Source organism: Antechinus flavipes, chromosome 3, assembly GCF_016432865.1.
Source record: "Antechinus flavipes isolate AdamAnt ecotype Samford, QLD, Australia chromosome 3, AdamAnt_v2, whole genome shotgun sequence".
In the NCBI taxonomy this organism is placed as follows: domain Eukaryota; kingdom Metazoa; phylum Chordata; class Mammalia; order Dasyuromorphia; family Dasyuridae; genus Antechinus; species Antechinus flavipes.
In genome coordinates this window covers 64,905,325-64,931,299 of record NC_067400.1, presented here as the reverse complement: position 1 = coordinate 64,931,299, position 25,975 = coordinate 64,905,325, and the positions used below count along the sequence as shown (strand labels likewise).

General features: G+C 37.4%; 1 protein-coding gene across 1 annotated transcript in view; it reads left to right on the top strand.

The window, feature by feature from the left end:
- Nucleotides 1–16,565, top strand: part of ARPC2 (actin related protein 2/3 complex subunit 2) — a 36,195-nt gene extending 19,630 nt beyond the window's left edge. Inside the window, exons 6-10 of the mRNA XM_051983570.1 lie at nt 593–686; nt 10,914–11,040; nt 13,083–13,183; nt 13,517–13,617; nt 16,100–16,565. Of these exons, the coding sequence (XP_051839530.1) occupies nt 593–686; nt 10,914–11,040; nt 13,083–13,183; nt 13,517–13,617; nt 16,100–16,124 (448 nt within the window). The 3' untranslated portion in view covers nt 16,125–16,565. The remainder of the gene's footprint in view (nt 1–592; nt 687–10,913; nt 11,041–13,082; nt 13,184–13,516; nt 13,618–16,099) is intronic.
- The last annotated feature ends 9,410 nt before the right edge of the window (nt 16,566–25,975 follow it).

Here is a 25,975-nt window from a genome sequence, read left to right as displayed (position 1 = left end):
TAAATGCATGTTCAAAAATTTTTATTTCAGAAACATTAAAATGGTGTCAGGATTAAATTGCAGAAATTGAATACTTTCATTTCCCAAACTTTAATTTGCTATAGAAATGTTAATTAAGGTAAAGGTTGCTTTAAGTAGGTCTTAGGGGGCTACCTATACTTTGGGGTCATTACTGCTTAATGTAGTTGACTGTCTTCAATTTACAAATTTTTAGATTTCCTTTCTTGCCTTGAGTTTCCATTTGTGCTCTCAGAGTTACATTTTACTAAATCCAGAATTAAAGATCTTTGAGTTCCATTCTTTAATGTATTTTCTTCATAATTACAAATAATATGTGCATAAAATGAAAATTTGTTTTACTCAGTGTTTATGATGTAATTCCTTAACTTCAAGCTCTCTTAATACAGATATATCTCACTATTGTCGCCTCTATAAAAAAGCTTTTGGTGTCACCTTCCTGTCATAACCCTGTGATTCACAGAAGTAAATTGGCTGTTACCTTCATGGTTTTTCCATACTTCATTGATAAAATCTTTAACATGGCCTCCAGAGACTCTTGCTTTTTCATCATCCTCTGTTTTCTTCTCCACAGGTATGTTGAGTCTAAGAAGGACCGAGTCACCGTTGTCTTTAGCACAGTATTTAAGGATGATGATGATGTGGTGATTGGAAAGGTGTTCATGCAGGTATGGAAAATAGCCTTGGGAGAAAATAAGGCGCCCTGGGCTGTAGAGCAGTTGTGCGGTCATGTCCAACTCTTCCTGACCTCATTATTGGAAGTGATTTGCCATTTCCTTCTCCAGCTCATTTTATATGAGAAAACTGAGGCAAAGAGGATTAAGTGGCTTTTCTAGCATCACACAGCTGTTAAATCAAAGCTGTCGCCAGATTTGAACTTTGGAAGATGAGTTTTCCTGATGCCTGGTCTGGCACACCATCCACCATGCCATTTATCTGTCTCAGCAGGAGTAGTTTCCTATGTTATAAAAGACCAGGTTTCAGGACTTAGTTCTGGAAGGGCACCAATTGATTCAGCCCTGCTGAAGCCACCTAGTGGCACAATTTACTCAGCAAATATAGTCTGAGCTTGAATAACATCACCTTAGGGCATACCTAATCACCCTCCTCAGAAAAAAGCTAATCTAATAAAGAGCACTAAAAAGGTTTACTGGGATGTTTTATAATTGGATTTGTGGTACTGTAGAGCTCAACCATGAGGCCCATGGCTGCATTGGCGGAATCTGCCATTGAATGAATGTTTCTAAGCTTTTTTTTTTTTTTTTTTTTTAGTTAAAACATTCATATTTTATTTTCTTAAGATTTTAACCACTGTACTTAAATACAGTGGTTAAAGTCTTAAGAAAACAAAATAATACTTTGGTTTTATAATCTATGTCAGTGATAAATTTGAAAAGGTAAAAGAAATTTGGTTTACTATTGGGGAACTTGCTTATAAGGAGACTATATTAAGGATAATTTATTTGTTCTTTAAGCAAAAAAAAATCCCATCTGAGTGCAGCTTTAATTTAGTGTCAGCTTTTTTTTTTCCCCCCCTCCTTTTTTTTCTGTTCAGGAAGGGGAGTTAATCAGAAATTCTAATATTTTTAGATGTCTTATTCCTATTTTAGAAAAATTAGATGAGTATTTTAACTCTATGAAGCAGTATAGTAACTAGATGGGCATACCTTTTCAGACCTTGAAATCAGCCTTTTGGACAAGCTTTTCATGGTAATTTATGCAAAACTGACGGAAGAGTGAAGGCCAAAAACATACGAATTGGGCTAAATCCAGATCCACAGGCTAATTTTAAAGCCACAAATATGCTGTAGTACATATTTAGAATTGGCTGGTTTTACTAGTACTGTTCCATTTTTTTCCAGCAGACATCTTAATTTTATTTGTACTTTACTCAGATCCCTTCATGGATGGTTTATTAACACTCAGGTTCTTTGGAGAATCTGCAATATTTAATCTTTGTCTTTAAGTTTAAACCCACCTTTACAAGTAAAGACATTAGGATAGTTATCTAAAAGGAAAGAGAGCCACCTGCATATCATTGCATATTTGCAAAAATATATCTGGAAATCTAGATGTGAAATCATAAAGCTTTCTGCAAAGTCAGAGAACTGAGAGAATTTACTGGTAATGACCAAAAATGACCCGCTGTTTTGCTAGTCTTTGAAACTATTCACCAGAAACCTGCTTCTGGGCTCTGGCCATTTAAATATTTAAGATGAGACATACAGATACACAGCACAAAAGAAGCATGTGGTTGATTGAACTTAAGGTCAAGAGTAGTGACTCTTCCAGGTTTCTTGGTTACTTATTTTATTTTGGTTAAATAATATGTAAGTTCTGGTGGTTTTATCAACTCTACTGTAAAAATTAACTTTATAAGGACCTGAAGTTCCATCCTTTTCTCCCCTGTCTTATATAGTAATGTTCCACTTTGGCCTATTTCTTTTGTAGTCATACAGAACCGACTTAAAATTAGAATATGGAACAGAGTCTGATAAAATGTTCAATCTTATTTAGAAAGCTCATTAAAGACAGCAGTCTTATAGTGCTTAAAAGATTAGAACGTAGTTAGGGTCCCTTTTATATGCTAAAGTGCAATGAATTAGTACAACAGCTAGGAAAAAGACTCCTAGTCTCTTCTAGGATTAAAGAAACAAATGTCTTTTAGGTTTACTATACCATAGGAGTTTTGGAGAGAAGAAAAATGACATGTTGTACCCAAATCTGAATAGTGGAAACTTGTCATGTACAGTGAAATATACCAAAGAGAAATAGATGGAAGGTAGTGGGGGGAGGGAGAATATGTGATAACATAAGGTAGACCAAACTGTTTACAAAATCTGTATATGTCAAAATGTACAGAATTGATTTGGTTTTTTATTTTGTTTTATAAACATCCGTGCATCTGTCTATAAATAATGAATATATCAGAACCTTAAGATATATGAGAGAAAAGACATTGCCATGGTGTATCAAGAAAACCTTAAGTAGGGGTATTTAAACTGAAACACCATGGCAATGTCTTTTCTCTCATATAGTGTTACACTGCTAAGATATCAAGACTGGGATCTATCTGTTCTAGAGAATTGTGCATCTTGTTCTTCTCAGGTATGCAGATACTATTACTGCAGCATTATTAAACCAAAGATTTTGCATTCATAACTGTTTGTATACCCCAGTAGGTAATCCATCATAAAATACTCTGTTTACACAAATTATCTTTCAAAAACCTTCAATCAAAAAATATATATATATTTGTTATTGTGTTTCTCCTGGTCATGCTAACAAAACAGTTGGATTATATTTTGAACATTTTGTAGCTCTTGTTCTAACTGCAGCAGCAGTTGGAACTGATTATACAAAAAATGACAGAAACTTGAGTAGGAAGTTACATTGATTTCAGTTTGTGATTGACAGGGTAGAGAAAAATAACTGCATGATATGTAACCGAGATGGGGCATGGATGGGTTGATAAAACCACCAGAACTTACATATTATTTACCCAAAATAAAATAAGTAACCAAGAAACCTGGAAGAGAAAGAAAGCTGTGATGGAATCATATGTGTAAATTCTTTCTCCTAATAGATTTTTGTCAGTTAAGTCTAAAAGAATGTTGTCACTTATTCCACTGTACAGATTAAGAGTGTGATTTATAGCAAGTATTCTCTATAGGAAATAATGGATACTTCAGCCAGATTCTGACTTTAATGCAGATCTGTGATCAAATTCAGTAATGTTTACCAGCCAGAAATATCTCCTGCATGCTTCCCACCTGAGATCAGTTGCAGAGTCTGGTAGAAAACAGGAGCACAGTGTCCATGCCAGTACCATATGCTATATTTTCAGCCCTTGTCCAAATAGATTTTTATTTATAGAATCAGCCAGACAGTGTGGCATGCCTAGAATCCTGCTGCCAGGGAAACCGAAGCTGCTGAACAGCTCCTGTTAGGTAGATCAAGTTAATTCTCTCTTCTTAACAAATGAGGAAACAGAGTCTTAGTGGTTAAGTCACTCACTTTAACCCAGCTGTGGTTTAGTCACTTTCACTAGTGTCCAACTCGTCATGGCCCCCTTTAAGGGTCACAAGGTACTGACAGAAATACTGGAGTGATTTGCCATCTCCTTCTCCAGCTCATCGTGCAGATGAAGAAACTGAAGTGAACAGAGGCACACAGCTAATAAGTGTCAGAGGCCAGCATCTCCAGACCCAATGTTTTACCTCCTGCCCCATTAATCCAGCTAGAAAAGATTATAGCCTGGACTTGACTCCCATGTCTTAGATTGATTGCACAACAGCACAGCTACTACTTAGTTCTACTCATTTACTCTTCTTTAAGCTAAATAGATTCATTTCTCATACTCATTTTGAGTGTCTTCATGCAAGACACCCTTTTTCTTTCTTTTTTAATTATAACTTTTTATTGACAAACATATGCATGGGTAATTTATCAACATTGGCCCTTGTAAAACCTTCTGTTCCAACTTTTCCTTCTTTCTCCTGATCTTCTCCCCTAGATGGCAGGTAGTCCAATACATGTTAAATATCTTAAAGTATATAAATACAATATATGTATACCTATTTACACAGTTATCTTTCTGCACAAGAAAAATCGGATTTAGAAAGAAGATAAAAATAACCTGAGAAGGAAAACAAAAATGCAAGCAGACAATAACAGAAAGAATGGAAATGCTATGTTGTGGTCCACACTCATTTCCCAGTGTTCTCTCTGGGTGTAGCTGATTCTCTTTATTACTGAACAATTGGAACTGGTTTAAATCATCTCATTGTTGAAGAGAGCCACATCCATCAGAATTGATCATCATATAGTATTGTTGTTTAAGTGTATAAAGATCTCTTGGTTCTGCTTATTTCACTTAGCATCAGTTCATGTAGGCCTCCACAGGCCTCTCTGTGTTCATCCTCCTGGTCATTTCTTATAGAACAATAATATTCCGGTAACATTCATATACTACAATTTATTCAGCCATTCTCCAATTGATGGGCATCCACTTAGTTTCCAGTTTCTTGCCACTATGAAAAGGGCTGCCACAAATCTTTTTGCACATGTGGGTCCCTTTGCCCTCATTAAGCTCTCTTTGGGATATAAGCCAAGTAGTAATACTGCTGGATCAAAGGGTATGCGCAGTTTGATAACTTTTTGAGCATAGTTCCAAATTGCTCTCCAGAATGGTTGGATCTGTTCACAATTCCACCCACAATGTATTAGTGTCCCAGTTTTCCCACATCCCCTCCAACATTATCATTATCTTTTCCTGTCATCTTAGCTAATCTGAGAGGTATGTGGTGGTATCTCAGAGTTGTTTTAATTTGCATTTCTCTGATCAATAATGATTTGGACAAGACACCCTTTTTCACGTGACAGCATATCAGTGTCAAAGCAGATCTCAGATTCTCACTTGTTTTGCCTGCGATGTAGCAGTTAACATTATATCTTAAAAATAAGTTGATGTTGTTCTCTCTGTTCTGCCAACTCTGAGCAGCAGCAGTCAGTTCTATTCTGTCCTGGTTCTAATACACTCAAAGGCTTCCAGGATATCAGAAATTTGAATGTTCCTTCCAGTGAAGCAGCTTTCAATCCATCCATGTCTCATGTCGGTTACATTTCATGAAGTTATTTTTTTCCTATCCTTCCAATCCCAAACTGGAATCAGTGTCACTGCCTTTTCAAAGTTTTTGTCATTTCTTGTATAATCAGTTGTTATTGGTCAAAATTAGGTACAGAAGACCAGTTCCCCTTGTTACTAAAGTGAGCTAAAGCAGAAGAAGAATTTACATGAGGGCAACAACTTGAAGGACTTTTAAGAACTCTAATCAGTAAATGAAAGACCAGATTTCCAGTGGGACATAAGACAAAGCATATTACCTATCTCTCAAAAGAGGCACTAGACTAAAAGAAAATAAAATGTGTCTTTTTTTTTTTTTAACATGGCAACTGCATTTGATTAACTTGCTTATTATTTGTTATGAGGGTTTACATTTCTTCTTCTTGATTTTTAATGGAAGAGAGAGATAACACAAGTGCCAAAAAAGAGGACATTTGACACTTTGCTTTAGTGCAGAGACAGAAGGTCAGAAGATAGCATGAACAAGCACCCTCCCCCCCCAAAAAAAAAAAAGTCAATGATTTGAAATGGAGACTCAGTTTCATATATGATCCTCTTATGTTCTGTGTCTGCAGAAATGATTTTTTATTCAGTTCATGAGATTTTACATGAATGAACTGAGCACAGGTGTCAGGAATGTATTAACAGTTTGGGCTTTGCAGGAAGTCTTAGGTCACTGCTGTCTTGCCTCCTTAGTTTGTGGTCTCTTTCCAGAACTCAGCATCTGTTTTCTTCTCCTGTTTGAGTTTTCAGTGCCTTGCATTCACATCAGAAGAGCACTTGCTCCTCCTATTAGGTCTTCCCTTTGTGGATGTACTCGTAGGTGTGCATCTGTTGATGTATGCTGCTAATCCAGCTTCTTATTTCATCTTGTGTATATGATATATGTACTTTCAATGTCATTGTCGTAATCATCATTAGAAATATCCAGACAACTCAGCAGTACTAGTGTTTGGGATATATTTTTTCTGTAGATTTCTAGTTCATTTAATTCTCTTTGCATTTGTGGATAGTCGCTTTGGAAATAAAGGTCATCAGAATTGACTCCCTTCTTGGACACTGTCTCAAGTGAAATATTGGCTAGCTTCACTAATACTTTTCTTCCTGTATTCTAATTTTTCTTGTTTGTGTTTGACTTTGGAGAAGTTTATGGGCACTTCTCTCTCCATTTTGAGTTTAAAGCAAGTTTTCTTAATGGATTTTTGTTGTTGTTACAAAGAGCCTTTGACAGGCTGAAGCCTATGGACCCCTTCTCAGAATAGTATTTTTAAATGTATAAAATAAATAATTCTTAAATTATTTAAAAAGAATATCAGGAACTCCTCACTTAAGGCTTCTTGAACAGACCTGCAAATCTCTGAGAAAATACATTTTTATTGCTGCTTTCAATTCCCAGACAAAAATTACACAGATAAAATGCCATTACAGGTAGAGCTTTTTCCCCATTCTCCCACCTGCTAATGCCTTTCCTTCTAAGGTGTAATCTCTATCTTTTACAAACCAATTTATATACACATCACTCCATTAGAATGTACACTTCTTAAGAGCAGGCTCTGTTGTTACTTTTCATTTTCATGTGCATATGTATTAAATTTTTCAACACAAAACTGAAGTTATATAGCTACACTAGAATTACAGTGAGTTTAAAAAGACAGTGTCTGTTTCTTAGAATCTCCCATCTCAGTTGAAGTTAATATTTATTATAAAGTTTGAGATATTTTTGTTTTCAATCCACATTTTTATACCTATATTTTTAATTTATGTTGAAACCATTCTTACCTTTCATCTTTGCATTTCTTTATATTATTTAGGAATTATCATCTGATTTTTAGAAATGGGGACCTAACTTTTTTTTTTAAGTTTCTTAAATATAATTGGGTAGTGATGCAGTTCTTGGCCCATCATAATAACCTCACTTAACCACTTCTTCTTAATTAATTATTTCTTTATTTTAAATTCTGGTCCAGAAATTTAAATTCTGTTAATACTAACTCCGTTTGGCTTTTGTGTGTTTTTAGCACTTTAAGATATAAATTCCATCTTATTTGCTCTGTAGAATAACCCTGTAAAGTAGATAAGTTATTTCCATTTTGTAGGTGTGGAAATTGGCTCAGATAATAAGTATCTCAAGCAGGATTCCAAACCAGGTCTTTCTAACTTCTTGTCCTGACATTTGTTCATCATACATAAAATATTCTCTGTCACTATCTTTTTATCTAGCTACCCCAGTTTTTTCCTTACTCAAAAAGAAATTTACCCACAACCTGAATCCTTAGCCATTAGGCTGATCCACTTAACAGATAAAAAGGGAAAAGAATAAAAATAAAGAAGCTGTTTAAATCCTTGGCAGAATAAAAAGGTATTTTCTAGAGCAAATCAGTTGCCAAAGGAAAAAATACCTTACTTAGCTGTTCAGAAGCATCTGTAAAAACTTACTCCTCAAGCCACAGGAATTTCCACTCTGAGTCAGCTCTCTTTCTTTCAAAGCAGTTCCCTTTCCAATAATCAGCTGAGTTAGAAATGTGAGCCTATTTCCTTTTGAGAAGAGAATGCATCTAAAAGGAAACTAAACAAACCCAAATCAAGTCCATAAGCATTTAAGTGCTTATTACAGTGCTAAGCACTGAAGAATCAAAACCAAGTTATTTTTCTCTCTTCTCCTCCCCCCCTAAAAGTCACTGCCCTTAAATATCTTATATTCTAGGGAGAGACAGCATATAAACAAGAGATACATGATGGAGATGAAAGGCATGATCTTAAATAGACAGGATTTGAGCTTGGTTTTGAAGGAAGTCAGGTAACCCAAGAAGTAGAAGGTATTTGGGTGTTTCAGGAAGGAGGGCCAAAATTATGGAGAAGGATTCCAGGTGTACTAGTGTTGCCATGATAAAGAGTAATGGGAAGAAAGTAAATTGTGAAAAGAACTTTGCCAAACAAAGGAATTAAAACAGAACCCTGGATGAAAATGAGCCACATTTAGTTTGAAATGACATACAGTTCTTGATGTCCAGAAGGCAGGTGGTGATTAAAGACTAGAGTTAAACTTTTAGAAACTAATTCATTTGCCAAGCAAGAGTTTAAAATAAAAAGCGAAGGGGAGCCCAGGACAGAATCTTGGAGACAACCACATTTAACAATCCTGACATGGATGAAGAACCAGCAACAGACTCTAGGAAAAGATGGCATTAGATAGATAGCAATGTCAAGAAAATGTAGAGAAAAAAAGTCTCCAGAAAGAAAATCTAATGAATAAATAATGGCAAAGGCTTCAAAGAAAGAGAGCCCAAGAAGGGTCAGAATTGAAAGAGACCATTAGATTGGCAGTTAGATCATAATATAAAATTTTTTCCAATATATTGATTGGGTTTGCTGAGGTTTTTGTTTGTTTTTTTCATTCTTTATTATAAGAAGACATGCTGTCTGAGAAACAGGGAGGAGGCATACAGAGGAAATCTATACAGAAGTGATAGAAAAACAATATCAAAAAAAAATTTTTTTTTTAATTTGAAAGAGACAATTGGTAGCTGTGTCAGTTTAAATGGAATGGTGGCATCATAAACCAGATTGCAAGGTTTAGAAGGAAGGAAGGATAACTTGAAATGGAGATATAGCCCTAAGACATCCATTACTTTATAAGCCACTCAAGATTGGGAAGCACTGTGGGCTGGAGGTCAGCAGAATGAGAGTAGTGGGGACATGTATAAAAATCTATCTAGGAAGAATTTCAAATGCTAATCTAAGGAGCTTATTTATGTTTGATACTGGAGCAGGAGTTTTAACCTTTTTGTATGTCTGGAGTCCCATGGCACTTTGTGAAACTGTGTACCCTCTTCTAGAATAACATTTATGAATGTTTGAAATATGTAGAATTACAAACAAAATCAAGATTTTGCAAGAGTGAATGCTGAAAACTTTTTGCATATATTTTGAAAATAAAATTTTTTAGAGAACAAGTTCATAGATCCTCTAACTCTGACTTAAAACTTTTGTCCTAGAAATACTGGGGAGCTATCAGGAGTGGTAATATAATCAGACCTACCTTGTGCTTCAATTAAAAGTAATAGATAATTACAATATAGGTCTTAAAGGTATTTTTAATTTATTGGAAGTCTGCTGGGATATATAATATATTGGCATTTACTCACAGTTTTGTATTGACCCAGGGTTTCAAGGCCAAAAGCCTTTGAAAGTTAAGCATTTGATTTTTAACTTGGTGTTTTCCTTTAAAAAGCAGAAAACTAGTAGTTAATACAGGGATAGCTCAGAGATATTGCAGTTCCATTTCAGATCACCAAAATAAAGCAAAGAGCACAATAAAGTGAATGACGCGATTTTTTTTTAAATTTCCCATTGTATACGAAAGTTGGTGTTTACATTATACTGTATTAGTCTATTAAGTGTGCAGTAGTATTATGTCTAAAAATAATGTAAATCTCTTAATTTTTAAAATCCTTTATTACTAAAAAGAAAAAAAAATGCCAACCATCATTTGAGCCTTTAGGGACTCGATCTTTATGCTAAAGAGGGGTGGGAGGAAGAAGGGGGGAAAAAGGAGGGGGTATGGCTTGCCCCCCTGGTGTTGATGGTTGCTGAAAATTGAGGAAATTGTGGTTTTTTACAATAAAACAACAATGAAGTTGGCCCAATCAGTTGACTCTTAACTTTCATGAAAGTTTTCTTTATAGCATATGACGCTAAAACCCTAATATCCTTCAATATTGTTGTGTCTTAGGGAATAGGGAGAGAGATGGGGAAAGGGTTGGTCTCTGAAGCAGCCAAAACACCCAACATATTATCTGTTATGTTTTCAGTTTCTCTCATTCCAAAACAATTACAATAGTTACATCAGAAATCACTGATCACATATTACCATGACAGATGTAATAAAAATAGGAAAAATTTGAAGCACTTTTAAGAATTGCCAAAATGTGACAAAGAGACATGATGCGAACATTGCTCTTGGGGAATAACGTAGGTAGATTTGTTAGACACAGACTTGCCAAAAGTCTTAGATTTGTTTTTTAAAAAGGTATTTTCTGCAATGTGCAATAAAGGGAAGCACAATAAAATGAGATATGCTTGTAATACACACTTAAAATTTTCTACTAGCAAGCATCAAGAAGTTTTCCAATATCACCTGAGTGAAGATAAACTCATAATTCTGCTTCCTTTCCCTAGCTATCCCAATAGTTCAGGTTTCCCTCAAACATGGATTTGCCTCCCATCTGATGCTAAGTTATCTTCTTTGCCTTTTCTTTTGTCTTTTAAGGAGTTCAAAGAAGGACGCAGAGCCAGCCACACAGCTCCACAGGTTCTCTTCAGCCACAGGGAACCTCCTTTAGAGTTGAAAGACACAGATGCTGCTGTGGGCGATAATATTGGCTATATCACTTTTGGTAAGTTCAGAACAGAGTTAAGACCTTGGTGTATTTGCTGTAGTAATGACTTCAGAATATTAAGCACTAAGAGCTCTGAGTAGAACTTTTTCTTATTGAAATGGACAGCAACAAAAATTCTAAAACCTCCTTATTACTTGAAGAGTAGGATCTGTAAGTGGGTGGGACCCAGGGAAGGGTGAACTCCAGTTACTCAGCAGGCTTGGTATTTTTGCTGTTTTTCTTTAACTGCTGTACACACTTGCCACATGGAGAGAGATTCTTAACTTTTTATTTAGGGGATGAAGGGAAGTCAGAATGATTTCATCAGTGTAGCAAAATCCTAATGTGGAAACTGCTTCCTCCATTTCCCGATGATACAGGTTGTATGAACATCTCTTATGTTAAGTGCTTTGTTCAAGGTCACACCTACTTAGTATATCAGAGGTATCCCTTAAGCCATTCTCTATCCATGCTACACAACTTTTTAATGAAATGGTCATTGAATCCTATGGGCAAATTAAATGTTAAACATCAGCCTCTCCTGACCATTTCTGAGCTATAATTAATCTGCTTTTAGAAATGCATAAAATACTGCCTAGGAAAAGAGTTTGGGGTTTTTTATTCCCTAAAGCAGCAGGTGGAATTAGTTCATCCCAAACCCTTTCGCTGAGGAATGAATTTGTCTTTGCTTCAGTTTCCTTTGTCATTTAGAACTAGAAGATTATTCCAGTTCAATCTGGAGTAGATTCTCATGAACCATTCTTTGAGAAAATTTTAATTGCATTTAATATGCCCCAAAAGGTTCACTTTCAGAGATTTTTGCATGAGCCCACAAATGACTGCTTTGACAGTGGAGTTAACAGAAGTAAATAGAAGACAAAACTACTACAAACAGATATAAAAATGTAATAAAATGTATAATAGTCAGTAATTGCCTGGATCTAAAAAAGTCAGCCCCCATAACTGGGAGATACAGGATCCATTAGTATATGTTAAACACAATATAGGTATACATATCCATACAATTATTTTCCCGCATGTAAATAATTTCTAACAGTCATTTTTTAAAATGCTGTGTTCCACATTCTCCCTCTCACTAGAAAGCAGGCATTTAGTTACCACTTGTACATGTGAAGTCACACAAAATACATTTCCATATTAGCCATGTTGCAAAAGAAAACCCAGAAAAAATAAAGTTTAAAAAGGTATTCTTCAGCTTGCATTGAGAGTTCATCAATTGTCTCTCTAGAGGTAGATTGCATTTTTCATCATAGATCCTTGGGAATACTAACAGAGTTTTTTTCTTTTTTATGTACTTTATTTTTAATTTATGAAATAAAACAAGCATTTCCATGTTTCCATTTTGGACAAAGCAATTTCCATTATTATTTCCATAATAAAGTATAATAAAAAATGATCACACATGATACTGCAAAACTATTATGTACAGCTTGCTATTTCTTTTAACTATATAATAGCTATCATGTGAATTTCTTTTTTCCCCTTTACTAATGGAATTTTAAATGATATACACAGTGTCTCTCAAGAGCATCTCTTTACTTCAAGAAAAAACAACTAAGATATGGGGTTTTTTGGTTCTTTTTCCTGAGTGATTAATATAGATTATTTCCCACAAAGTAATCCATCACTGCCTCCACTCCACAGAAAATTGTCTGATGCCATCCATAGGAACCAGGACCCTGTCATAAATAGGAGACAAATTCCAAAAAGAAATGTGTGTTCCTAGAATTGTGAACTAGAATGACAGTTCAGAGGAGAAATCCTGTCCCTTTGTGGAGTTTGATTCTGAACTAGGTTTTCTTTTGCCCTTGGTTTCCACAGAGCTTCCAATCCTTGCTCGCTCTTTAGGATGCAGCCATTCATTGCCACAGGGTTAATTGAGATTATTTAGGAAGTAGCCACTGCAGCTTGTATGTGATTAAGTGAGTGGGTTGTGCCTAAGAAAAGGAAAAAAGGGACCCTGCTGTAACCTTCTGTTCCTTCCACATTTCTTGGATTCCTACAGAACATACTGGTAACTTCTTTTGTTCCTTCTTCAGTGCTGTTTCCCCGCCACACCAATGCTAATGCCAGAGACAACACCATTAACTTGATTCACACATTCCGGGATTACCTGCACTATCACATCAAATGCTCCAAGGTAAGGGACTTAACGAGCAGCGAGAGGAAATGTTCATTTCTTCTGTTTGCTGTCAGTCTTCCCACCATGCATCAAGGCATGATCGTATCCTTTCCTGCCTGCCACAAGTAGAGGCTTCAGCCTCAAGCTTACTGCTGCCCTCCCCAGCCATGTCAGCCAGGGCATCCCTGCCATGAGGGCAGGCGGATCTGACTTCAGGTCCTTTGCACCTGATGAAGGGCTCCAGGAACACGCTCCTCACATCTCTTCCCTAAGGAGCACCAAAAGAGCTTCATGTGATGCTTAATTTCAAAGCTGAGTCTCCCCTTCAGTGCCTACTTTGTTTGCTTCCAGGCCTATATTCATACACGAATGCGGGCAAAGACATCTGACTTCCTCAAGGTGCTGAACCGCGCACGCCCAGATGCAGAAAAAAAGGAAATGAAAACGATCACGTAAGTGCGCTGGCTTCTGTGGGCTCTTGACAGTCTGCTTGGGCCATTTGTGGGGTAGATGGGGTGAGTGTGTGTGACCTTTTAATAAACTGGGTGTCCTCAGGCTGAAGAGTCATGTTAGGGGCCGAGCCACACTAGAGGCCCGCCTTCTTCTCCAAAGGAGAACAAAAAAGGGACTCCATGACTTCAAGGAGTAGTCTTAGGATCCGACCTGTCGGCTCCCCAAGCCTGTGTGATGAAATGTTCAAATTAAACTTTGTCCTAGTCTACATCTGGCAGGTAGACACGTGCCTCGGGCCTTTTCGGGCCAATCTTCCACTGCTGTTGTTGGAGTGGGGGCCCACCCTGGGCCTCAGTCCCAGGGGCTTGTGTTAGCAGAAGTGCTCTCTTTCTGATCTTTGGGAAAGAGAGCCATGCGCTTTTATGTCAGCTATAAATTGATGGTGGGAGACTCTCTCAGCTCTTTGGAGTTAAGCAGTCCACTAAACTTGCCACCCAAATCTGAGCGGGTCCTTCTGCCAGAGACGCCTGAGGGCTCCTGTCTGCCATTTCCTCTGCTGCTCCCGGGCAAATCTCTGGATAGCCTGGGCGAGGGGGGTGGTCAGAGCAGCCTCCTGCTGCTGCCGCTGCTGCCTCTTTGAGTTCTTGTCCCTTCCTGAAGTTCACAATGTCCCCTTTCCCTGCTTGCTCTTCACAGGAGTTCCTATTTCAGCAAGTACCACATGGGTGACCTCAGTCGTGAGGCCTCTAGCTTCGAGCTGCATTCAGGGCCCAGTGGAGAGCCAGTCAGTAGTGTTGAGGCCAGGAGATGAGACGGCAGATAGGTACAACAGAAGGGAAGCTTGTGTCGGTCAGCCTGTCAGGACCCAGACAGGAAGGCCGGGTAGCGTAAGTAGATAGTTATAGGATTGCCCGCGGGACGATTCTACTCTGGTAACAGCTGGTCCACCTGGAGGGAGAACCAGACACAAACCTCACTTGGTGCCACCTGCCTTGTCAGCTAATAAATAGGTGTTTCTTGAGATTTTATCCCTACATAATCATGTCATTATCAGATATTCTTAAGAGCCAGAAATCCCCATGAGAACCAATGGTTTTCAATTTCCTTCCCACCAAAATTTTAACAAAAACTATTAAAGAAAAACAAGTTAAATATAACATTTAACCTCTGTTTCTGAATAAAATACAAAAAATTTTAAAAGGTATGTGTAGAGGTGGCAGGTAATTGGGGAGGAAGCAAGGGAAATGGCTAATTCCTAGACTATTTGACCTTGACCAGGAGTCATCAGAGGATTCACAGAGGAATTTGAACATACATTAAAAACAAGATTCTACCTAATGAGATAAAGACATTTTCCTGAGCTAGAAGAAAACAATTCTTCCATAGCTTTCTACATCCCTTTTCCACTGCACTCAGGGAGAAATTAAGTGAAAAAGGATGAGATAGCCTTTCTTTGGTAGAAATGGGAACTGGACACGAGAGTGCAACCTGCTTCTGCATCTTTGGGACTAGGTCTAAACACCCAAAACTTTTTGAAGGACTTGTTTGGGATGGGTTGGTGGTTGGATTTTTGTTTGGGGGTATTTTGTTTTGATTTTTCAAGGGGGAGATTTAACAGTGCCTGAAACTTTAAAACAGTTAATCAAAATAAGTATTAACCATCATTAACCACCAGTACCAGACACTACACAAGGCAGTAGCATCCTATTTCCCACATAAGACCTGGGTTCCCATGGTTTTGGCTCCAGCAAAGAAGCTTTACAGAGGAGTGTACAAAACTTCTAGGTTCCTTATAAATATTAGGGGTGCTTTCGGCTCTGTCTGGTCCCAATGAGAGAGAAGGATGCTTCTTTTAGCACTGAAGGGCTGGGGACAAGACCAGGGATCCCTTTCTGACACCCAGAGGTCACTACCTAGGGCTTCTTCACAGAACTAGCTTTCTCCAAGTCTAGTAATCCAAAATAATGACATGACATTCTTGTGAGCAAAGAGCTCGGCTCTTTAATAGCATTGAACTAGATGAACCCTCTGGAGCTCTCAGCCTGGGACCTGATTCCCTCCCCATGACTAGGTACAAGACTGACACCTCACTCATGCACGTGCTCAGGCCAAAGGGGAACAACCTTTCTGGGTTAAGGGCTGAAAAGAACTCAAAAGACAATTCCAGTCTGAATTGTGGGTGATTTCACATGGAACTGGCCCCTAGTCCTCCCATCCTGTCAATGCCCTTGGGTCTTCCCTGACTGTGCTGCCAGCAGCTTCTGAGGACTCTGGAAAGCACAAAAGACCGCTTAAAAGTCTCCCCAGAGCTCTCAAGGCACTGAAAGCACCCCCTTCCCCTTCCCTGGCCAAGACTGCCTCTGAAGTATGACCCTTCCCCCTCCCCTCAGGCCTGGCTTCCCGGGGTGGCCATCTTAGAAATACTGTGGGGGGATACTGCTCAGCCAGAACCCAACCCTCATGTTGCTTCTCTTCTCCAAGGGGGAAGACGTTTTCATCCCGTTAAACTCATGGGAACAGGCGGAGTTGGAGGCTGAAGACAGAAGGCTGGAGTGCTTGCTACCGGATAACCGGAGTTCTGAATGTTGCACCTCTCCAGATTCTAAAGGAATTCTCCCATTTTGGTTCTATTTTGTACGTTTGGAAAATAATCTGCAGAATCGAGCTGTGCTTGCAAGGACTTCATAGTTCCCAAGAATTTAAAAAAAAAAAAAAAAAAGGATTCCACTTTGATCAATTTAATTCTTTTTCTTTATCCCTCCCTCATCACCACCACCACCCTCTCTCACCCTCTCTCCAAGCTGTTTCGCTTTGCAATACGTTACTGGTAATGAGTTGCAGAAAATACAATATTAACTTGTTTTTCTCCTAAGTATTTGAGTTTAAAACTCCTGTATCTAAAAATACGGTTGGGGTCATTAATAAAGAAGAATCTTTCTATCTTAAAGTAGAAGTTGGTGAATTTGTAGTCTGATCACAAAGCAGAGGGACCTAGAAGAGGGGAGCCTGACCCAGAGAAAAGGAAACTAGATTTGAAATTAGAAATAGTCCACACCTGGCTCTGTTGCTGGTGATTTGAGGCAAATCATTAAACCTCTCTGGGCCTCACTTCTCTGTGTCCCTGAAACAGGAGTGCTGGATGGAACAACTCGAGCTATGAGTCCCTAAGTTTTGACTTGAGGCCCAATTTGTCTCATACCATTGGTGCCCCCGTGGGAAATCCACAAACCTCAAAGATGCCTCCATTACGGGTGTATGACATATGAGAGGGAAAGGTAGCTAGCTAGAAGTAGCCATTCTCACCATTCTCCCCTTCACTGTCACCTTCATCTAGGCTCAGCCCCTGAACAGGCTTCCATAAAGATGACAAACCAGAGTAGAAACATTCCTTTACCTTCAATTTTCTGCATGTCCCCTACCAAGTGCTGGAAATTCATATTGAAAAGGCAATCCTGACCTTTCCAGAGCTTGAGTCCGAAAAGGAAGTTGTGCTATCTGGAGTCGCTAGAACAGCTAATTAGTATGTTCTCCTTAGAAGCAATAATATTGATGCGTTGATTTGAGTACCATGACCAAAGCAGAAGGTGGCCAGACAGATGGCAAGATTGCCAAGGTGGATGACCAGGTGACATGAGCGGAATCTAGCCTGCTGCTGTCTAGAGGTGGTTTAATTTGTTTACATTCATCAAAACATCTTGGCCCCAGGAGATTCTTTTTTTTTTAATGTTAAATCCAACATAGGCATACATATTTATACAGTTATCATGCCGCACAAGAAAGAGAAGCAAAATAAAATGCAAACAACAAAAAGTTAAAAGGCTATGTTGTGAACCATACACAGTTTCCACAGTCCTCTCTCTGGGTGTGGCTGATTCTCTTTATCACTGAACAGTTGGAACTGGTTTGAATCCTCTCATTGTTGAAAAGAGCCACATCCATCAGAATTGATCATTATATAGTCTTGTTGCAGTATACAGTGATCTCCTGGTTCTGCTCATTTCACTTAACATCAGCTCATGTAGATCTCTCCAAGCCTCTCTGAAATCATCCTGCTGGTCATTTCTTACAGAAAAAAAACTTTCCATAACATTCATATACCACAATTTATTCAGCCATTCTCCAATTGATTGATCCAATTGATCCATTCAATTTCCAGTTTCTAGCCACTGCAAAGAGGACTACCACAAACATTTTTGCACATACAGGTCCCTTTCCTTTAATATCTTTGGGATATAAACCCAGTAGAAACACTGCTGGGTCAAAGGGTATGCACAGTTTGATAACTTTTTGAGCATAGCTCCAAATTACTCTCCAGAATGGTTGGATCTATTCACAGTTACACCAATAATGTATCAGTGTCCCTGTTTTTCCATATCCCTTCCAACATTTGTCATCTTAGCCAATCTGACAGGTGTATAGTGATATCTCAGAGTTGTCAGAAATTTGCATTTCTCTGATCAATAGTGATTTAGAACACCTTTTCATATGACTAGAAATAGTTTCAATTTCTTCATCTGAAAATTAGTCTGTTCATATCCTTTGACCATTTATCAGTTGGAGAATGGCTTGAATTCTTACAAATTTGAGTCAGTTCTCTATTTTTTAGAAATGAGGCCTTTATCAAAACCTTTGAATGTAAAAATGTTTTCCCAATTTATTGCTTCCCTTCTAATCTTATCTGCATTAGTTTTGTTTGTACAAAAACTTTTTAACTTAATATAATCAAAATTGTCTATTTTATGATCAACAATGATCTCCATTTCTTCTTTAGTCACAAATTCCTTCCTCCTCCACAGATCTGAGAGGTAAACTATCCTATGTTCTAATTTATTTATAATATCACTATGTCTAGATCATGAACCCAATTCGACCTTATCTTGGTATGCAGTGTTAGGTGTGGGTCAATGCCTAGTTTCTGCCATACTAATTTCCAATTTTCCCAGAATTTTTTGTCAAATAGTTCTTATCACAAAAGCTGGGATCTTTGGGTTTGTCAAACACTAGATTGCTGTTGACTATTTTGTCCTGTGAACCTAATCTATTCCACTGACTATTCTATTTCTTAGCCAGTACCAAATGGTTTTGATGACTACTGCTTTAAAATATAGTTTTACAGATCTGTTACAGCTAGCCCACCTTCATTTGATTTTTTTTCATTAATTCCTTTGAAATTCTTGACCTTTTGTTCTTCCAAATGAATTTTATTATTTTTTTCTAGGTCAGTAAAATAATTTCTTGGGAGTTTGGTATAGATAAATAGATTAGTTTAGGCAATATTGTCATCTTTATTATATTCTCTCGATCTATCCAAGAACACTTGATATTTTTCCAGTTGTTTAGATCTAACTTTATTTGTGTGGAAAGTGTTTTGTAGTGTTGCTCATAGTTCCTGACTTTCGCTTGGCAGATAAGATTCCCAAATATTTTATACTATCGACAGTTATTTTAAATGGAATTTCTCTTTGTAGCTCTTGCTGTTGGATTTTATTAGACATGTATAAAAATGCTGATGATTTATGTGGATTTATTTTGTATCTTGCAAACTTTGCTAAAGTTGTGGATTGTTTCTAATAGTTTTTTAGTTGATTCTCTGGGGTTCTCTATACCATCATATCCGCAAAGAGTGATCATTTGTTTTCCTCATTGCCTACTCTAATTCCTTTAATCTTTTTTTCTTCTCTTATTGCTGAAGCTAGCATTTCTAATACAATATTGAATACTAATGTTTTTAATAGGAATGGATGTTGAATTTAATCAAATGCTTTTTCTGCATCTATTGAGATAATCATGGTTTTTGTTAATTTGGTTATTGATATAATCAATTATGCTAATAGTTTTCCTAATATTGAACCAGCCCTGCATTCCTGGTATAAATCCTACTTGGTCATAGTGTATTATCCTGGGGATGATTTTCTGTAATCTCTTTGCATCTTAATGTGATAAATGGAATGGCACCATTTGTACTAATAACATGCTTTTATTTAAGATTTTTGCATCAACATTCAGTAGGGAGATTGGTCTATAATTTTCTCTAATTTTGTCCTATCTGATTTGGGTATCAGTACCATGTCTGTGTCATAAAAGGAATTTGGTAGGAGTCTTCATTCCCTATTTTTTCAAATAGTTTGTATAGCATTGGAGTTAATTGTTCTTTAAATGTTTGGTAGAATTCATATGTAAATCCATCTGGCCCTGGAGATTTTTTTCTTAGGAAGTTGATTAATAGCTTGTTCTATTTCTTTTTCTAAAATGGAACTATTTAATTTATTTCCTTTTCTGTTGATTGGGGCAATTATATTTTTGTAGGTATTCCTCCATTTCACTTAAGTTATCAAATTTATTGGCATAAAGTTGAGCAAAAAACTCCTAATTATTGCTCTGATTTCCTCTTCATTGGTGGAAAGGTCTCCCTTTTCATTTTTGAGATTAACAATTTGATTTTCCTTTTTCTAGTCAAATTAATTAAAGGTTTATCTATTTTGTTGGTTTTTTTCATAAAATGAACTTTTAGTTTTATTTATTAATTCAATAGTGTTTTTTTTAACTTTCAGTTTTATTAATCTCTCCTTTTGTTTTTAAAATTTCAAGTTTGGTATTTGATTGGGGTTTTTAATTTGTTCTCTTTCTAGCTTTTTTAGTTGTAAGCCCAATTCATTGATCTTCTCTTTCTCTATTTTATGTAAATAAGCATCGAGCTATAAAATTTCCCCTTATTACCGCTTTGGCTGCATCCCACAAATTTTGGTATGTTTCATTATTGTCATTCTTTTGGATGAACTTATTAATTGCGTCTATAATTTGCTGTTTCACCCATTCATTCTTTAGGATGAGATTATTTAGCTTCCAAATGCTTTTTGATTCATTTTCCCCCCAAGGGGATATTTTCAAAAGAACACTGGCCAGGAAACCACCTTGTAAAAGTAACAGTACATTTGGTCACTAAGGATAACAGAAAAAAGCTTTGTCTAGGTTTTGGGGAAAATCTAGTGGATCACTTTTCCTTATAGATATTGCCAGCTGACTGTTGTGTAAAGTTATATCTCCCCTTTCACTCTGTTCACTATGGTTCTCCATAGACCATAAGTTTATCTTGGGAGAGCCAAAGTTCCAAGTGAGATGATTTAGCATGTTAGTAGTAAAATGGTGCCATTCCATTTATCACATTAAGACCAGCTGTTCATAGAGCTTTATGAATCTTGGATTTTTACATCTGATTTCATCAGAGACATTGGAACCTTGTGTGTTCCTATTCCCCTGCCCAAGAATACTTACCTTGAAACTTCAGCAGAGCCAGCATGTTTACACATTGAGAAAGTAAGAGGATAGAAGAAGAAAACCTAATGGGAAAGTGCACTCAAAACCCTCAGACCCCTGGTGATGACAGACTAGAAGCACAGTCTAGCTTGAGGGAATCTCAGGTGGTCCAAAAGTACTTGCCTTCCCTCCTTGCAGAACTCAGCGGTGACCTTTGGCCTTCCTAAGGTTTATATTTTATAAAAGTATTGTAAAAGGCTAAATTGTGATATCCTATCCCCTTCACAAGAATGGAGAAAACAGGACTCTATGGAATCCCAAAATTTACCAAACTTGTCCTTTTATTTGCTCCAAATTGCATGGAGCCAGGAGCTCACAATGGGGTTACCTAGTACCTAGACAAACCTGAAGTGTCATGGGAAATGAGAGAATGAGTGGGGAGAGGCAGCTGATGAGGCAGAGCTCCCAACAAAGTCCAGAGCCTTTGCCTCCCAGAATGGAGCAGGCACTGACTAAACCATTATTCTCCCTGATTCTTCCTTTTAATAACATGAAGGATAGGATTGACATATGGAATGAGACAGGAGATCAGGTAAAGCCATGCCCTGAAGAGATTTTTATTTTTGTAGAGGCAATAGGAAATTATTAGAATTCTCTACTAGGGGAGCAGCACACAGTCCTAGCCGAGTACTGAGCTTAGGGCTATCAATTGAGACAATCATTTTTATCCATAGACAAAGATAAAAACCTTGTGTATTCTAAAAGTGCCTTTACTAAATCATTGTTATGTAAATTTTGTGTTTGTTCTGGGATAATTAGTGTAAAAATTGCCATTACTGACTATTTGATGGAATTGGTCATGCAGAGGTAACAGGAGGTTTGAGATGATCATTTGACCTTCAAGTTCAAGGTCCACAATGGAAAAGGGAGTTTTTTAGTTATCGCTTTTTCTATACCATCTTTGTACAATAGTGGGCTAGTCAAATAAGGCTGTGAGGCTTAGATGCTGGAATCCTTTTTTAAAGGTTTCTCCTCCCAGTCCAGAACTCCAGGAGGATACCTGTACCTGTTATCACCCTCTTGCTCTTGCTCCCTGCCTACACTGTCCTGGGCACCTGACTATGTCCAGAGACAACCAAGAGATCCAACAGAAAACTTTTGCTTCCAGGTCGTTGGGTAAGACAACAGAGTCCTAAAATCTACCTCCCAAAAGTTAGCAATTTATACTCGAGCCAAGGGAGGAATTCAAAGAGGAGCACCCAAGATGCTCTAATGATTTTCTAGCCCTCTTGTTCATTCTGGGGTTAAAAGCCAGGTCGCTGAAGGCAACACAATGTGAATTACTCTGGGCTTAGATGCTTCTGAAGCCCAAGATCAGGACATGGGAAAGAAGGAAAAGAGCTGGACTTGTCTGACTAAAGAGAAGAAATAACAGAGAATAACGAGCCAGGCTTTTTCCTTATCAAGAAGGCAAACTAACAGTATATGAACAAAGAAAACTGAGACCCATTTTTTCACACTTGTAAGAAAAAGACATTTTCATCCAACACATTTAATTAGATATTATTAACTGACTAATAAAGTGTAAAACTGCTAAATTTGGGGATACAAAAACACATGAACCAGTCCTTCCTCTCCAAGAGCTTACATTCTATGAGGGAAGAGGGGAATACTGCGTACATGTAAATTCAAAGAATATGGTTCTGAAAAAAAAGAGGCTGGGTTTGGAATAAATATACTATAATACTCTGCCCAAGCAGAGGTCAAATATATCAAACTTGTCATTGGTTTATCTGTATGAACCTAGTTAGTCCCTTAAACTCCCTGGCCCTCGGTTTCTTCAAACGACCTATGAGAAGGTTGATCATTCCATCCAGCTCTATAGATTTAATGCAAATATAAATATAAATTTAATACAAAGTGACTTCAAGGAAAGGAAATTGGCATTTGGGAGTATGGGAAAGGTGGTGGTCTCAGTGCCTTCCTGAAGCCATATAAGGCAGTCACTATATGCTGGGCTACAGTTGGTGCTGCTGGGTTAGAAGTGGTCCAGGATGGCCCAGGTAAGTCCCACCCCTTCAGACAAAGGGCAGTCCTTCCCAACTAAAGATGCTGTCCATACTTGTGAGGTAGGATTCCATCATCATTCCCAGTAAGGCCAGGGATTGGTTTGGTTGGGTTTTTCCCCTTTCAATATTTAACACATTGCTTGGCACAGAGTTGCCTGTTAGTGAACATCTGCTGATGATTTTCAGTTGTCGTTCTACATAGGTTAAATCATCAGATCTCTGTCTCGTTCCCCTTAGTAATTGTTTCCAATCCTTTTTCCTTTTAGCACCTCCAACCAAGCTCTCACACCCCAATGATAGCTGTTGATTAAGTCTTTCACTAAAAGTGAAGTCATCCGATTTTAGCCCCTTCAGTTCTTCTTTTTCATTCTTCAAAACATGTCACTAGTCCAACATTGCAATAAATTTCATGTCACCAAGCATTTATTTATTGACATTTTCTTTTTCTTTTTTTTTTTTAATTATAACTTTTTATTGATGGAGCCCATGCCCGGGTAATTTTTTACATCATTATCCCTTGCACTCACTTCTGTTCTGACTTTACCCCTCCCTCCCTCCATCCCCTCCCCCAGATGGCAAGCAGTCCTATACATGTTAAATATGTCACAGTATATCCTAGATACAATATATGTGTGCAGAACCGAACAGTTCTCTTGTTGCACAGGGAGAATTGGATTCAGAAGGTAAAAATAACCCGGGAAGAAAAACAAAAATGCAAGCAGTTTATATTCATTTCCCAGTGTTCTTTCTCTGGGTGTAGCTGATTCTGTTCATCATTGATCAATTGGAACTGAATTAGAGCTTCTCTTTGTTGAAATCCACTTCCATCAAAATACATCCTCATAAAATACCGTTGTTGAAATGTACAATGATCTCCTGGTTCTGCTCATTTCACTTAGCATCAGTTCAGGTAAGTCTCGCCAGTCCTCTCTGTATTCATCCTGCTGGTCATTTCTTACAGAACAATAATACTCCATAACATTCATATATCACAATTTACCCAACCATTCTGCAATTGATGGGTGTCCATTCATTTTCCAGTTTCTAGCCACTACAAACAGGGCTGCCTTTCCCTTCTTTAGTATCTCTTTGGGGGTAAAAGGTATGCGCAGTTTGATCACCAAACATTTATTAAAAGAAGTCACCTACATGATTAGTGCTAGACACTGGGAATACGTAAGTAAAAGCAAAGTCCCTATCTTCTTAAAATTTATTTTCTATCTAAGAAAAACAACAAATACACAGATAAGTAAATCTGAAAAGTTTATAAAACCGTTCAGATTAATGTAATCCAGTTCAAACTAATTTCAACCAGATCAATTTGGTTCAAATCACTTAAATCCAGTTTTAATATAAACCAGATTAATCCAGTTCAAATCAATATAAACTGATTCACACTAGTATGATAGAATATAATAAGCCATTTACCTTTGTTGATGTATACTATTTTTCTACTCATTCAAATTAGTTTATACCATTTATTTGTATTTATTTATATTGAACTGGTTTATAACATACTGATTGAATTGACTTATACTGTTTTATATCAATTGGAATTTGTGCTGAACAGGATTATACTGGTTTGAACTCATTTGTACTGGTTTATACTAGTTTGAATCAGTAACAGAAGAGGAAAATAGAAAAAAGCAAATGACCATTTGAACCATTGTAAAAGGCAACTTGGTACAATAGCAAGAATACTGATCTCTTGGAGTCAGGACAGGATTCAAGTCTTGGTTCTGCCACTTTTTATCTATTATTGGATAGTAGAAATCAATTAACTTCATTTCTCAGTCTCTTTAAATTTCTGCCTTTCCTAGGAGAAGAGGGGGGCAGTGAGATTATGAAGACTCAGTGGAGCAACAGCTAGATGGTGCTGTGAGTAGAGTACCTGCCCTGAAGTTAGGAGGATCTGGGTTCAAATCCCACTTCAAACACAATACTTCCTAGCTATGTGACCCTGGGCAAGTCACTTAACTCCAATTACTTTGCCAAAAATAATATTAAAAAAGAAAGCTTTAAAAAAATGAATATTGAATGGAACTAGGAAAGTCAAAGTGTAGGTAAACTATAAAGTACTTTGGAAACTACAAAGATTTGATTTTCTAATATTATTATATTTATTCCCGCACTTCAGATTGGGAGGAAATGATGGGAAGAGTGTTGGCCTTGGCTAAAAAAAAAAAAAAAAAAAATGGGGCATCAAGCAAGTTATTTAACCTCTCTGGGCCTCAGTTTCTCAGCTGTAAAAATGAGTTGATTCATCAATGTCTCGATTCCCTTCCAGCTTTAAATCTAGTGGCCAAATAGTGTTCTTTTTCCTGCTCTATTCAATTCAATAAACAATTACTAAATGTTTACTATGTGCTAAGCACATAGTACCAGAAGAGAGGAAGGGGTAGAAGGAGAAAGAAGGAGAAGGGGAAGGATGAAAAGAAGAGGAGGAGGAACAGAAGAAGAAGAGAAGAGGAAAATAAAAGGAAGGAAGGAAAAAAAGAATACTATTGTTTCCCCATTTCTGTCAGTTTGCTAGTATTCCTCTCTCCTTGAGCCAAAATCACTAGCAGAAAGTTTTGCAAATCAGCAATCATCTGTAACGTGTTAAACACCTGATATGGGCTAGACATTTTACTTACTCTGTAAAGAAAAGCCCTCAAGGTGCTTACATTCTAACAAGAAGGAGACTTTTTTACAAGATAAATGGATAGGTAGGTAGGTAGATAGATAAGAAATATAACATAACCTTAAGGGGAAGTCATTAATAGCTAGGAGAACCCAGGAAGGCTTACTGTGTATCAAACTGGCCACTTAACAACTAGTTGACAACAGTTTTTCACTTTTCCCCTCTAGACAGAGCAATGGTGTACTGGATCTGGAATCAGAAAGACAAATCTGGCCTCAGACACTAATTAGTATTTTCCTGAGCAAGTCACCTAACATCTACCTAGCTCCACTTCTTCATCTGTAAAATGGGGATGATAATAGTACCTATGTTCCAAAGTCGTGAGGATGAAATGAGATAATGTTTGTAAAG